Source organism: Theobroma umbraticum, unplaced genomic scaffold (genome assembly GCF_002168275.2).
Source record: "Theobroma umbraticum cultivar Fairchild unplaced genomic scaffold, ASM216827v3 scaffold_20.0, whole genome shotgun sequence".
In the NCBI taxonomy this organism is placed as follows: domain Eukaryota; kingdom Viridiplantae; phylum Streptophyta; class Magnoliopsida; order Malvales; family Malvaceae; genus Theobroma; species Theobroma umbraticum.
The window spans coordinates 2,237,550-2,252,031 of record NW_018397266.1 but is presented as its reverse complement, the minus strand read 5'-3'; the positions used below and the strand labels follow the sequence as shown (position 1 = coordinate 2,252,031).

Sequence of the window (14,482 nt, the reverse complement as noted above, 5' to 3'; positions counted from 1 at the left end):
TTTTAATTAAAATAAATATTTTTATCAAGAGAAATGTTAACGGGTGTCTATAATTATTAATTAAAACAATTTTATTGTAAAAAAAATATAATCGATGAATTGTCTTTTATTGAATTTGATGAAAATATAAATTAATAAGTTAACTAATTTTAATAAGTGTTTATAAGCATCCAGTAACCGAATCCTTTTCACAATTAAATAACCATCAATCGAGTTAATCGGCTGAATTAATTAATAATAATAGGTAATCAGTTAATCGATATTTCTAATTATTTTAAATTCTTTTCTTCATTTATTGTGCATGGTTCATATATATATATATATATATATATATTGATTGGATGAACCTAGATATGGAGGTTAACTTGCATTATTAAAATTAAAAAGAAGGTCCAAGGAAGGTAGGGTTTAAGCAGAAGAGGCAAATTGAGAAATGTGAGAGAAAGGAGCCAAGAGCCTAAATTAGGGAAACCGTGGGCCGGGTTCTGCAACATGGTTTTGTGGTACTAGTTGGTTTGTCAAGTTGATGAGAGAATTATTTATTTAATTTAATTTTCCAAATTATTCTTTAGTTGTAAGAATCAGTGCATGTGATTAATAATGCCAAAGACTAGTACGATCCCGTGATTGTTATTATTATTATTATTATTATTTAATTAAACTAATAACTTAACGAGTGGCATGACAGAATATGTTTGTGGGTTTTTATTAGGGCAAATACTTGGCCTACTTGCTCTCTTCCCCTTCCTTTTTCATCCATTCTAAACCTACTTGTCCATAGCTATTTTCATGTATTCAAATCCATTTCCATATCCTTTTAGACTTTTTTATTTGTATTCTTTTAGGTTCTAAGTAATGTTATTTTGGATACCTTGATTTCTTGATTACTCGGATGTGATTTAAAAATAATAATAGAATTATGAATACTTTTAGAATTTTTTTATATTAAAAATTTTTTATAAGTAAAATATATTAATCTTTTTAATTTTTGATCATAATTACACGAGAGTTTGTTAATTTTTAAAATAAATATTTTAACTCAAATATGTAAATGGTGTTATGGTCTAAACGTGAAATATAAAAAATCTCCTTATTTTTTTTCTCTTTTCCTTTCTCTCAAGCTGGTTGACGATGGCCTTTATACTAATCGGCTAGTTGAGGTCAAATTCGGCTGTGGAATGTCAGATTCGACCGAATCTCCCCAAGGGAGCACGAGATTTGGCCGCTTGCTCCCTTGATGCACTCCTAGCTGTATTGCCAATCAGTTTAGTCGATCTCATAGCCATCTAGTGCTCCCCATGGGAGAGTCATCGATTTTGAGGTGATTAGTTGAAAGTAATTTTTTTTTTTTTGAAACAGAGAGAAAATTTTTAAAAAATATATAATTTATATAATAATAATTTTTAAAATTAATAAAAGATAAAATTATTTTAAAAATATTATCACATCATCAAATTAATGAAAATATTATCATTTGACTAATTACAAGACTTATATGTCAAGTGAAAATATTTTTTTAAGATAGAGTATCTATTTTAAAAATTAATAGATCTATATATAATTATATTCAAAAATTAAAAAAAATCAATATATTTTACTCAATTTTAATTCGATGATTTGATGCTAAACAACATCCTTGTCAACTTTGACGTAGGCTCATGATTGAGCTCAATGAGTCAAGGTTGAACTTGTTTGACCAACGAAGCAAGAAAATTGGAGCTTCATTCAAGTTTTCCTAAAATTTGTCGAGCCAGGCTTGAATATTTCTAAACTTGATTGTAGACCAAAAGTTATCATAATGGGATTGTCCAGTGATTGGCTTAAAGTTTTGGATCTCCAGTTAATAAAGATATTTCAAAATATTATTGACAAAATTATAGGTTATATAAGGTCAAATTATGTATTAAAATAATATTAATTTAATTTTTATATAATAATTTATGTAAATTGAATCATTTTCCTTTTTCAATTTGTTAAGTTCAATTCAAATTTTATTATTGTTAAATATATTGACGTAATATTTTGATATAACTTTATGTTTGTCATGCTAATATGGTATTAATTAGACAAACAATAGTTTATGTTAATCTAATAAGAAATGTTAATAGCCACCAATGGACAAAACCCTCAAACCCTATGTCAACAAATGCCATGTCAGCATATAATCATTATTAATCCAATTAATGACACATCAATAGGATAAATGCCAAGATAGTATATAGTCAACATCACATTTTCAAGAAAATACCACATCATCTCAATCAATATCATGTCAGCTTGGTCAGAATGCAAATGCATACTTAACAATAAAAATTTAATAATATTAAGATTGAACTGAAATTAACGAATTGAAAAAGTATAAGAATTCAATTTATCCATATATATTTGTTTTTAAATCGTTACAAATTTTGTTATTTACTTCAATGATGAGGTGGCAGCATTTGGTGGACTGACAATATAAGAAACTTATACATTTTCAATCCATCAAATATTAATCCCATGCATAGAATTATACATGGATCCAATTCCAATTTTATAGAGTGTATGGATTAATTGTAAATTAACCATTATATAAATATTGTGCTTAATTATATAAAAGACAAATTATCATATAAAAACTAAACATATTGATTATCATTTTAAAAATTAATAAAAAAATTAAGCTTACAAATATATATTTTTTATTTTTTAGTTTTGTATAATGTATTTTTTTTTGTGGGGTTGTATAATGTATTGTTATTTTTGTGTTTTAAACTTCTTTAATAAAATGTTGTTCTAGTGATAATAATGAAAGAATACATAATTATTATGTAAAAGTTAAATTAAATATGATCGTAAAATTATTTTGAAAAATCATATTTAAATGACCCAGATCAATTAAAATCTCGATGAACTACTAACTTTTTTATAAATTTGATAAATTAATATGAACTTTTCCAAGTTGATTGCACAAATAAAAATACATCTATTATTATCGAATCAAAGATGGGCTTACCGACTTTTGTATGTAAAAAGGGACATGAAACCCCTAGGAAGCTAGGAACTGGGATGGTGGGATATGATCGCAGGCCTGCAGAAGTAATGCGATAGAGTTTGATCATTTGATTGAGTTTGTTATAGTTTTATAAACTGCACATGTTTTATTCATAGGGGTCTCCGAAATCCGAAATCCAAACTACCAAAGCAGTGAAATGCATGTCTGGAACTGCAACCACCAATCTCACACCATCTCAGTGATCTCAAGGAGATTCATTTCATATTGTTCCATCTCACATAACTCGTTCTGTCTTGACAATCTCTTGGCTTCCCCCGAGGACATTGCTTCCATTTCGCTTCCTTTTGATCAAATCGATACACCCAGCATTCACCAATGGGACACCATCATCAGAGACATTTCTGCAAGCTCCCAACCAGGAAAGTCTCTCGTTGTCTATGCCATGATGCGAAGAAAAGGTGTAACTCCCAGCATACACACTTTCCCTTCCCTTCTCAAATCCGTTTCCAAGTCTCAAAACCATAACCCATTTCAGCTTTGGCCTCATATTTTTAAGTTCGGATTGAATTCTGACCCTTTCGTAAAGAATTCATTGATTTCTGCCCTTTTTAGCTCTGGACACATGGAACTCGCTCGTCAAGTGTTCGATGAAAATGAGCAAGCGGATGTGGTTTCTTGGACTGCTTTAATCAATGGGTATTTAAAAACTGGTTCTCTTGTTGAAGGGTTGAAATGTTTCAAGGAAATGAGATTAAAGGGTGTAAAAGTTGATGGAATGACTGTTGTTAGTGTCCTTAGCTCTGCAGGAAAAATGGGTAATATTTGGTTTGGAAGGAGTATTCATGGATTTTTTATGGAAACAGGGAGAGTCAAATGGGATGTGTTCGTTGGTAGTGCCCTTGTTGATATGTATTCAAAATGTGGGTGCTGTGATGATGCAAGAAAATATTTTGATGAAATGCCAATAAAAAATGTGGTTTCTTGGAGTGCTTTGACAGCTGGCTATGTGCAATGCAACAGATTTATGCAGGCACTTGTCGTTTTTCAGGATATGCTAATGGGGAATGTTAGGCCTAGTGAATTTACGTTTACTAGTGTTCTCACTGCTTGTGCTGAAATGGGGGCTTTGGTCCAAGGAATGTGGGTTCATGGATATATGGATAGATGTAAGCTGGAGATGAATTCCATTGTTGGGTCGGCTTTGATAAATATGTATACAAAGTGCGGGTGTTTGAATGAGGCTTTCATGGTTTTTAAGAAGCTGAGTGGAAAGGATCTTTTTATTTGGAATGCCATGATTAATGGATTGGCGATGCATGGTGATGCAATAGGCTCCTTAAATCTGTTCTGGGAAATGTTAGGTAGTGGTATTCATCCAAATGAAGTTACCTTCCTTAATGTACTTAGCGCATGTTCGCATGGAGGTCTTGTTGATGAGGGACGGAAGCTCTTAGCGATGATGAAGAATAGGTATTGTTTGGCGCCTGGTGTAGATCATTACAGTTGCATGGTTGACCTGCTGGGTCGGGCAGGGCACTTGGAAGAAGCAAGGAAGTTGATTAAAGATATGCCAATAGAACCCTCGGCTGGAGTATGGGGAGCCTTGTTTGGGGCCTGCATGATTCACAAGGCATATGACCTAGGGGAATGTATAGGAAAGCATTTGATCAAGTTGCAGCCGAATCATAGTGGTAGATATGCCCTTTTGGCAAACTTGTACTCAAGGTGCCAAAAATGGGATTCAGCCGCTCAGATAAGAAAGCTCATGAAAGAGAGAGGTGTTAAAAAGACGCCAGGGTGTAGCTGGATCGAAGTCAATGGTGCAATCCATGAGTTCATTGCTTTTGATGGATCTCATTCTGAATTCCATAGTTTGAACCAGGTGATGGATAGTTTTATAGTTCAATTGACTCTTGCTGATCATGCTACAGATTGTAGCTTATTTGCATTTGACGTTGATACGGGTTGAGAAAATATTCCACAATGCTGACAGCTGACGAGGTGGATTAGACATCTTAATTAATTACTGTAAATCTTTAAACCAAACAATGTGGGTGCAGGCTTGCTCTATGCTCCTTTTCAGCTAAAAGTGTAGAATGGGATATTCATCATAGCTTTTAAGGTCCTTGCGTTTGTAAAGTTTCGCTATTAGTTTTGGAGAAAAGTTTATTTCCCTATCATCAGCAATATGCCTACAATTTCTTAAAAATGGCATGCTTCTGCTGAATGCTCTTCTCCATATTTTCCAGACAAGAGAAAGAATACCACTGCCCATCCCTTCCCTTTCCTTTCCTTGCAGTCCCCCCAATCCAGACTAAACATTTGTCAAAAAATTCATCTTAGCAACAAAAACAAGTGCACAATTGATATGAGACCTGCAACATGGACTACTGGATTCCCACAAACTTGCGTTGTTACATCATTCTTAAGTTTTAGATGCATGCATGCAGGAGATTGCACTTATAAGAGCAAAATGGATTCTGTTTTCATGTTAAAACCAATCATCTGTAGGTACTTAATGACCTTTCATAACTCTCATTAGATTGAATATTTAAGGATTTCTCTTGCCAGCATGATCCTGCCCTGTCTTTGAAAACTTTTCTGGATGAAATCAATAGCAATTGAACTTAAACGTAGCATTCACTGTACATACACTCCATTGAATTCAATGTCTAAAATGAATTTCTTCCCAAAATCAAGAACATAATTCTTGTTTTGATAAACCTTTCATAAAGTTTAAGCCAACAAGTCTTTGTCCCAGGGGACTTTATACCAAGTCCATTATCACTCAAAATGACCCTTGACCATGCGTAACAAATTACTTTTAAGTATTCTCCACTTCTCCACAAAAGATAAACATATAAACACCAGTGGTAAGATATGTATGTGTATGTAATAGTCCCTATCCTCATGCTACAAGCACTTTCTTTTCCTGGATAAATAAACAACATTCAAATACAATAATCTACCCAAGGAAAAAAAAAAAAAACACATTACATCTCTCTGGCAGCCGGACTGTTCAATATTCCGCTAGGTATGCACTATGAAATTTTATGGCTTGAGTAAATGAAATTTACATCTATGAGCTACTGTTCTGAATCGGTTGTGAAGGACATCTATCTTCAATAGGCTGTGGGTTCAAGATCTTACAAAGAGAACGATATTGCAGACGAACATTCTCACCAGTTCCAATAATCTTAAGCAAATACCTGCAAGAAAGTCACTAAAGCATGGGGATATCACCAGTAGAAACTAAGCCCCAATTCCATCTTTGCAGACATGTATACTTTGTTTTTTCTCCTTTTTGGGAGTAAAGGGAAACAACAGTTTACTCAACATAAATGATAACAAACCATAACAAAGTTTCATGAGCACATTGTCGAACAACGGAGGTGAATGGCCAGTGCATACCGAAGTACAAAAGTCATCTCATTATAATATAATTTTTGTTGAGATAAAAGAAATAATATACAAGAAAGTGAAAAAGATAAAATTTATTATCTTTTTATCTGTTCCAAATCATTGGCAATGCAGCTTAGTATATGGTATTTATTGCCATTTCAAACTTCAAATTTTTTATTAAAAGTAAAATCCTGATGAAATTTAAAAAGAAATTATGATCAATCATAAAACCCTTAGGTAGCAGTTAGTCATTTTAGTTCAGGTCATTTTAAGATTTGGACTAGAAACATTTTGAGTCTTAAGTTGTTCTAAATTCAGATTGCTTCAAATCCAGATCATTACATGTTCAAGCCAGTTCATGTCAATGTCAGTTATTGTTTCAGGTTCACATCATTTCTTACTTTTAATCATTAAGTTTTGGACCACTTCAGCTTTCAGCTCAGGTTTAGTTGGTTTAGGTCAGGCTTTGAGCAAATCAAGTTGAGCAATTCTGGTTGGATAAGCTTTTACCACCTCTACAGCTTCATTCATAACTGGAATCTATAAAAGAGTTTCAATGAGCATTTATCACATTGAAGACTACTAGACACATGATTTTGTGCAGGTGTCAGATCTTGGATCAAGCGAACTCACCAGCCATTGAGACATTGGGATGTAATAACGGCTTCCTTCCCAACAAATTTTTCTGGTGTCCTCCTGTTTCCCTGTACATTTCAGTGCACATTCCATTTCAAATTTCAAGCTAATTGTCAAGTTGAAACAGTCAACCAAAAGTTCACAATGAAACAGACAGCAAAATGCACACCTTAATTAACACCTTCTCATTTACCGAAAATGGATATTGCACACCCCTATGCAACCCATCATCAGCAGCAACATCTCCATTCTCCTGCAGACAAGTATTTGACCAGTCTCAGATTTGTAGTTAAAAACAACTCCCTAAGGACCCAAACAAATTACATTTAGAAAATTCAATCCCAGTGCTCAAAACATTGTAAATGATGTTCCACTGTAAATATCCCCTTATTTCCTCAATCGTCTTAAAAATTAACTTGCTATTATCCTAACAAATTGTTGCTTCGCATTCATTGCTTAAGGCACTATAAACTCAAATCCCAAAAGCAACTATCCACTCCTAAGCTTGATTCCTATCTGACTTCTGATAAGTTATCTGCAATGTAGCTATGTCATCACCCAGCATGGAAGCACATAATTGTAAGGCTTCCACATGCTACCTTACATAATAGGAATTTCACTGACGTGCATCAATATAGGAATCAATTTACACCTAATGACCATGTAGAGATACATTGATTACATCAAGCTTTAATTGTCTCGTTTTAGCACAATGATGCAAAGCAAGTCAAATAACTGCGCTTCAGTCGTCTCATTTCCCATTTTCATAATAGAGACTACATTTTCCAGATATAATCAATTTCAGGAACCTATACTGCTTAAATTAGTAAAATTCTTGCAATATTTTTTATGCAGGTGGAACATCCTACATGTATCTCCTCCCATTTCCATTTGCAAAAGAACTAAGGGTTTAATATGCTTATTACGCTTATGACAGTTTATGCATGCCCAACCAAAAGTTTGGAAGGACTATGTGAAGAAGTTTATTTAGAGTATACCCTGCTTGATCTTCTCGATGGATCAATTTGTTCACCCATTTCCTTTCTTCGTTTACGGAGAGCTGCATTATGGAATAACCTTCGATCATCCTCTTGCTTCACAGCTGCAGCAGCAGCTCTTAGAGCTGTTGGACAAAAGTGAAAATATGAGAAATGGGGAAAAGAAAATAAAAAAATTAAGAAAAAAGAGAGAAACACACACAAACAGAATCAAATGTCCAAAAAGAAAGAGCAGGGGAGAGAGCGAGGCAGAATGAAAAGGAACATACCAAAACTAGGCACAAAAGGTTGAAGAAAATTAAAGTAGCTATCAGAATGTACCAATATTAGGGATCAAAGACCCAGAGTCAATGTCTGCACTGCAGAGTGTACATCTTGACTGTGATGCAAACAATAATTGTAGTTATGGTTCTTGTCTCTTCCCATCTAAAGATAATAAATCCATTGTAAACAGTAATGAAAAGGAAACACCAGTGACTATCCCATAATGATAAGCCTCAATCTCCAGAGGAGCAGTGATCTAGCCACAGAATTAATAAAAACAGAAAACTTTAAGCACATGTGTGCAAGCATGCATATAAACAAATAATAGATGCATGCTAACATAAAACTTGAGTTTATAGGCCACAAAATGACAAGATCTCCCTTTCCTTAAAAAATTCTTGGTAGATCTTCTCTTGGCACTTCTGATTTATGTTTAGCTCCTTTAATATTTACGAGTTTACAGATTGCCTAATATGAAGTTGACCCCATTCTTCAACTAGACTTAAGCAGACTTTGAAGGTGATTACAGAATTTATAAGGTGATAAAAATATGGTTCAATTTTTACCAACAGATACACCCTTCTAGGATTTGGTGTGCACATACACCTGCATGTTTGAGAAAACCAACATTGTATCTTCAATATTCTTTCCAGATAAAAATAAAACAACTTCCAACAAGTTAAAATCTCTCAGGATACAAGGTTTTAGCATTTGCTCAAACACATGAAATGTAACTGCCTCCTAGGATATCTAGAGAATTAAAGTATTGGTTAGATTTCAAATTACTAGGCATCAGCCTTTGTCAACAAAGTCTGCCTTCCATTTGCTTTCTTTTCAAAGAACAAAGGGTTTTGGCAGTGGTTGGCCAAAGAACATTACATGCTTTAGAAAAAGCATGAAGATGCTGAATTTTCTTTTCTTTTTTTTTTTTCAAGTAATTTGTTCACCCTCTGGACTGTCAGTGATCCTACAGTTAAACAATGATTCACCCTCTAAATCCCCAAAAAGATGAGAACTGTCATTTTGATGTGAATTCCATGCAACTTGAAAACAATGGAAACATTTATCCTTAATAGAAGATATACTGCTTACCATATCAAGGACCCTCCTTAGCATGAGACCACCAAATGAATGTCCACAAGAAACAACCATAGCATCTTCCAGGAATGCACCACTGCACATCAAGGAAAAACCCAAAGAAAAAAATGGATCCATAAAAATCATATAAAGTGCATGCAAGCAATTTTCTAGTGATAAAATCCCGGAAATTTATAACATCTGTGTATCTTTCTAATGAGAAAGGAATATAGTTGACCAAATCTGCATGAATAAGGTGAAGAAGTTGATAAAAATGATTCAAAAAAGTCATTAGATATAAATATAAAATCCGCTATTATTCAAAACGGGGTTGGGGCCTTTAAACAAAGATTTACTGATGCTGATTCACTCACTATATGGCTATAAACAATTTTACCAATTCTAAGAAATACTAGGGATACATTTCAAACAACACCCCGAAAAGGATATCAAGTAGCTTAACCAAAGAGTAAAGACAAGCTGAATGAAATTGAGACAACTTACGACAATGGATCTGAGAGAACACTTCTTAATGAAGGCTCCTTGTTAAAATTGTTTCGAGATACCTGGGAATCCAAAATTCATAATAAGGTTTTCTAACAAGAATTGAAGCCAAAATATGAAATTCAAAATTGCAACTTGCAAGCAACAAAATAGAGTAGGTTCATTTAAAAAGGAAGAAAAAAAGTTGTGAAATAATTTGAAACGTAAGTATATAACCAGAAAACAAAAATGTTATCAAGAAACTGTTATCAATAAACTCAGGACCAAATAAGAATGTGAATCAACACATCAAACTTCACTTTCAATCATCCACCACCTGTATTTGAAAACTTTTCCTAATAAAAAACCTAAAAAAGGTCAACCATCAATTTACTAAGATTCCATTTGGTTGACGCTTTCACTATTTGCTTCTATTATTTATTCAGTTTTCTTTTTTTTTTTTTTGGCTTTTTACTTTCTATTCATTTTTTGCAAAATTCAAAAAGAAAAGACATCACCAAATGGAGACGAAATAAGAAGAGGAGCAACTCAAAATGGTACAAAGCAAATTTGTACATTAAATAAGCTGTCAAAGTCTGCCAAGGACTGTTTTTAACACCTTAAAATCAGTTGAAAGAAATAAAAAACATTAACTGAGATGGATAGATAGATAGATAGTTATTTACCCTCACTTTCCTATTTCATTCTAGATTCTACTGTTCCACCTGAGAAGAATTGCGTGAGATATCAGGACTTACACAAGTATTATCAGAACGATTGCACACTACATCTTCTTCAGCAGAGAGTTCATCCATAAACTGGCTAACAGATATTGGTACATAACTCTGTGGAATTACATGACCAGCAGCTGCAACTGGAGAGCAATCTAATATAGCATTGCCCTGAGGCATGAGCCTAAATGCAAGTGATGTCCTGAAACCAAATGCAGAAAAGGGTTGCTCACTTTAGTCAAGAAGTGCAACAATTGAAGAACTTTGCTACCACATTCGAAGCAACACAAGAGCCAAACATGAATTACATGTACCTGCCACCATTATTAATGCCTGAAAGGTACTCGGAAGCAGCTCTATATGAGGCAGCAGGACGAAGACCAGCAGTGGCATGGCTAAGTGCCTTGCCAGTAATGAGCAACATATCCCCAGGAGCCAATCCACCATCTGCTAGGTACCAACGACCGTTGGGGTCACAAACCTAAGGCAGAAAATATTTAACAGATATGCCGAAAAAAGTCATAAAATCAAATATCCCAAACAAATTATGCATACACGTGAGGATGTAAGTATATACCCATACTTCCATATGTGTTTATCTTTACACAAACATATATAAGCAAAGTATCAGATTCAGAAAAAAGCAATTGATTAATGAAACAGTCCTACATCAAAGAATCAACCTTTTTTTTCTTTTTTTGTCAAGAAAAAAAAAACCTGTAGGCCAGGACCATCTGAAGAAATCAATGTCAATAACCCCTTCTCAACTTCACCGCTCATTCCTAGCTTCCCTCCTCCAATAGCCCCCTTTCCATTTTGCAAAGACATGTGAGAGTAGGTTGCAACAAGCACTGAAGAAGACACCTCATTAGCAGGCAATGGAGTATCATCAAGTAAATGATTGAACACACTGCACAATGCATATTTTGCAATTTGATATCATTACCAAGGTGGAAGGCAGAAAAAGAAAGGAGAAAATTAAATTAATATGATATCCACCATCACCGTCCTTACTCGCTTCGCAAACGAAGGTGCCGCGCAATTGCACATAAAGCAACACGGGCTGCCTTCCCCATGCACCTAAAAATATCAGCCATGCAAGGTGGAGATGAGTCCCAATCTTCCAAAGCCCTGCCAGAAGAAAACTAATGATGTAAAAGTAATAAACAATTAAATGAAAAAAAAAGTGATATGATAATTGTAAGTAGACATTCAAATAAAGCAAAATTAAGCGATGAAAGCAAAAGAATTAAATATAAGATACTTTAAAATTATTAAATGTAGCAAAAAGTCATGATGGTACTAAATATTATATATAGACCCATAGACTTCACTCATAAGTGGGTACATAACCCCACAGCAAGCACCACCGAGAGCAAATCCATTTAGTAAAAAAGGTAAGTTTTCAGTCACAAATTAGCAAAGCAATTGCGGATAACCATATCCAAGCTAATTAATAGTGCATGAATAAGGATAAATCCTACCGTGGAGAAGTCTTCAACAGCTCAGCTAAGCAATTGACAGGAGACTAACATAGTCAAAAAGAACCCAACAAGTTAAAACAAGGCCCCAAACATGCGGGACCACCAGCAATAAACAAGCCAAAGAAGCTTAAGGCCAATTTTGTCATAAAATTTCTTATGCAAAAGTTAACTTGGCATCACTTAAAGTTAACAAAAACAATTGCATCCAAAAAATGAACAAGTGACTGTAAAGATGTACGACCACCTCCATGTAAAACCTTTTAGAACTTGTCGGCTGTCTCATTGACACAAATCCAAATCAAAACGTACCCCTTTGGAACCAATTTTCCAAATAGGGATAAATCCTGGTATTTAAACACTACAAGAACGAGTTCACCATTCATATACTAGAAGGCATGTCATTGTTTCAGTGTTCCAGCAAGGAAAAAAGTGCAAATCCAACATTGTCCAATCCTTATGATGAATGGAGCTGAATATAAAGAGTAAGGATAAAGGTTAACAAAAGAAAAAAAAAGGTATGCCTGCATCTATAAGAAATTCCACAATAACCAAAAAGCATAAACCACTCCCTGATTAGCCTATTGAAGATGCCTTTGGTCTAATGAGTAGGATTTTGGGTGATTTAAAAGTGAGTGAGGGGATTTTGAACAAATGACATTTTATTTAGTCGGCCGTATGATCCTCAATTTTGCGACACAGTTAAAGAAAATAAAAGGTTAGAACTTACTAGCTTCTTCAAGAGGAAAAGGATATGACTATTGCAGAGTATGTACTCAAAGCAATTGAAGGAAAAGGTCTGCCAAATGTACTTCAAGTTATTACTAAGAATGCTGCAAAATTGCATTGCAACCATAAATGAGATAGAACAGGTACATAAACAAGCTTTTGATCAATCAGTGTTGTTCATACAGTATTCTTGGTTTTTACAGAGTTTGCTTAAGCAATCTGATTCGTCGACGTATACAAATTGCAAGAGCAGAGCAATTGTTTAACACTTCCCAATTACTTAGGAGCTTTAGCAATAAGCTCAGTTAAAGCGAGAATTGTTAATAAGGCAAAGACTAGCTTTAGCATTAACATACTAACTGAAAGCAATCATTTGAACGAATCAAGAAATTGTGGAATTAAAATTTCGAGAAAGCAAACAGAAGAAGCATACCTTCCAGCTCTATACATATAAACCCCACGGCTTCCTTTTCCAACAGTATTGACCCTACTCCTAAAGTACAGCCGCGCAGCTTCCAGGCCGCACCGCATCAATGCCGCGTCCTCGTTCCCAAATTCGATAACCGCCGCATTATTCCTCATCAAAGACCCCGACAAGGCCTCCACGGCCCTTACATTAGGAACCGGAAGGGGAACCATCATAGGCAGAAATATCTAATAGGCGAACCCTGGCGAGTGGGAGTGGGGTAGTCCCCATGGTTAGGAGGGGCTCACCGGAAGGATTGGCGGCAGAGATTGGGACGACGACATGATCGAGGGGCTGACGTGGAGGGAGAGGGAGAGGGGATTGGGTGGGAGTGGGTGTAGGGGATCTAAGTGAAGAGGCGGAAGAAGGAGGAGGAGGGTTTGGCTGGGGCGCCTGCTGCGGCTGCTGCATCATCATCGCTACCATTAATCATTCTGAAATGCGAGAGAAGGGATGGTGGGTTTTGAATTAGGGCTTAGGGAGAATCATTTTGGGGAAGGTGGTGCTTGGTTGGTTTGGAGTGTCAGTTTTGGTGGTGAGTCGGGATTAATTTGTCTTGATAGGGAGAGAGTAGGGAAAGGCCGCCAAACTCAACTCTCAAAGGCCACTTCCACTGGTTTTTCTTTTTCTTTTCTTTTTATTATTATTATTTTTTAGACTTTTTCTCTTAATCAGAATATCTGACCGGGCACGGACGTCAATTCCACCAAGGAATTACGGGAAGCAGATTCATCCAATTCCATCTTGGCTTTGACTTGCCTCTCGAAGTGGAGTACCGTACCAAACCTAAATGATCTTAAACATTTCACCCTTTTTGAGAGTAATTTTGTATTGGCCGAACGCATGTGTTGTTCTCTTTTTATTTTTTTAGATAGAATTTTTATTAATTTTTAATTATTTTTGAAAAACACCCTCCTAACAAGTCATTGAACAATATAAAACTGACTTATGGATGGGGTACATCATAAGAACTAAAATTATTATCTAATTTAAATTCAAAGTTGGCCATGCCACCTGCTACCATATTCCGTTCTCAATAAATATGAGAAATCTTCACTTCCTAGTCGAGTTGCAACAATCTACGAATAGTAAGTCAAAATTCGCACATGGATGTGATGCATTGGCGGTAATTGCTTGAACCACAATTTTATTGTCCACTTGTAGCTATATCCTACGAAATCCTTTATCCCTTGCTATATGAAGACTGTGTAAGACTCCCC

The 14,482-nt window shown here is 34.9% G+C and overlaps 2 protein-coding genes across 2 annotated transcripts; one reads left to right on the top strand and one right to left on the bottom strand.

Moving 5' to 3' along the window:
• The first annotated feature begins 3,059 nt into the window (after window positions 1-3,059).
• Window positions 3,060-5,134, top strand: LOC110423016 (pentatricopeptide repeat-containing protein At1g50270-like). Its single transcript, XM_021437108.1, has one exon. The coding sequence runs from the start codon at window positions 3,192-3,194 to the stop codon at window positions 4,962-4,964; it is 1,773 nt and encodes a 590-aa protein (XP_021292783.1). The 5' UTR covers window positions 3,060-3,191; the 3' UTR covers window positions 4,965-5,134.
• Window positions 5,135-5,802: 668 nt separating this feature from the next.
• LOC110423017 (RING/U-box superfamily protein) lies at window positions 5,803-13,884 on the bottom strand. Its single transcript, XM_021437109.2, is given in 13 exon segments — window positions 5,803-6,204; window positions 7,031-7,101; window positions 7,203-7,286; window positions 8,032-8,156; window positions 8,353-8,410; window positions 9,388-9,469; window positions 9,877-9,938; window positions 10,614-10,788; window positions 10,901-11,067; window positions 11,304-11,496; window positions 11,601-11,717; window positions 13,230-13,417; window positions 13,419-13,884. Coding segments are annotated over 13 exon segments (1,722 nt in total). The 5' UTR covers window positions 13,689-13,884; the 3' UTR covers window positions 5,803-6,074.
• Between the last annotated feature and the right edge of the window lie 598 nt (window positions 13,885-14,482).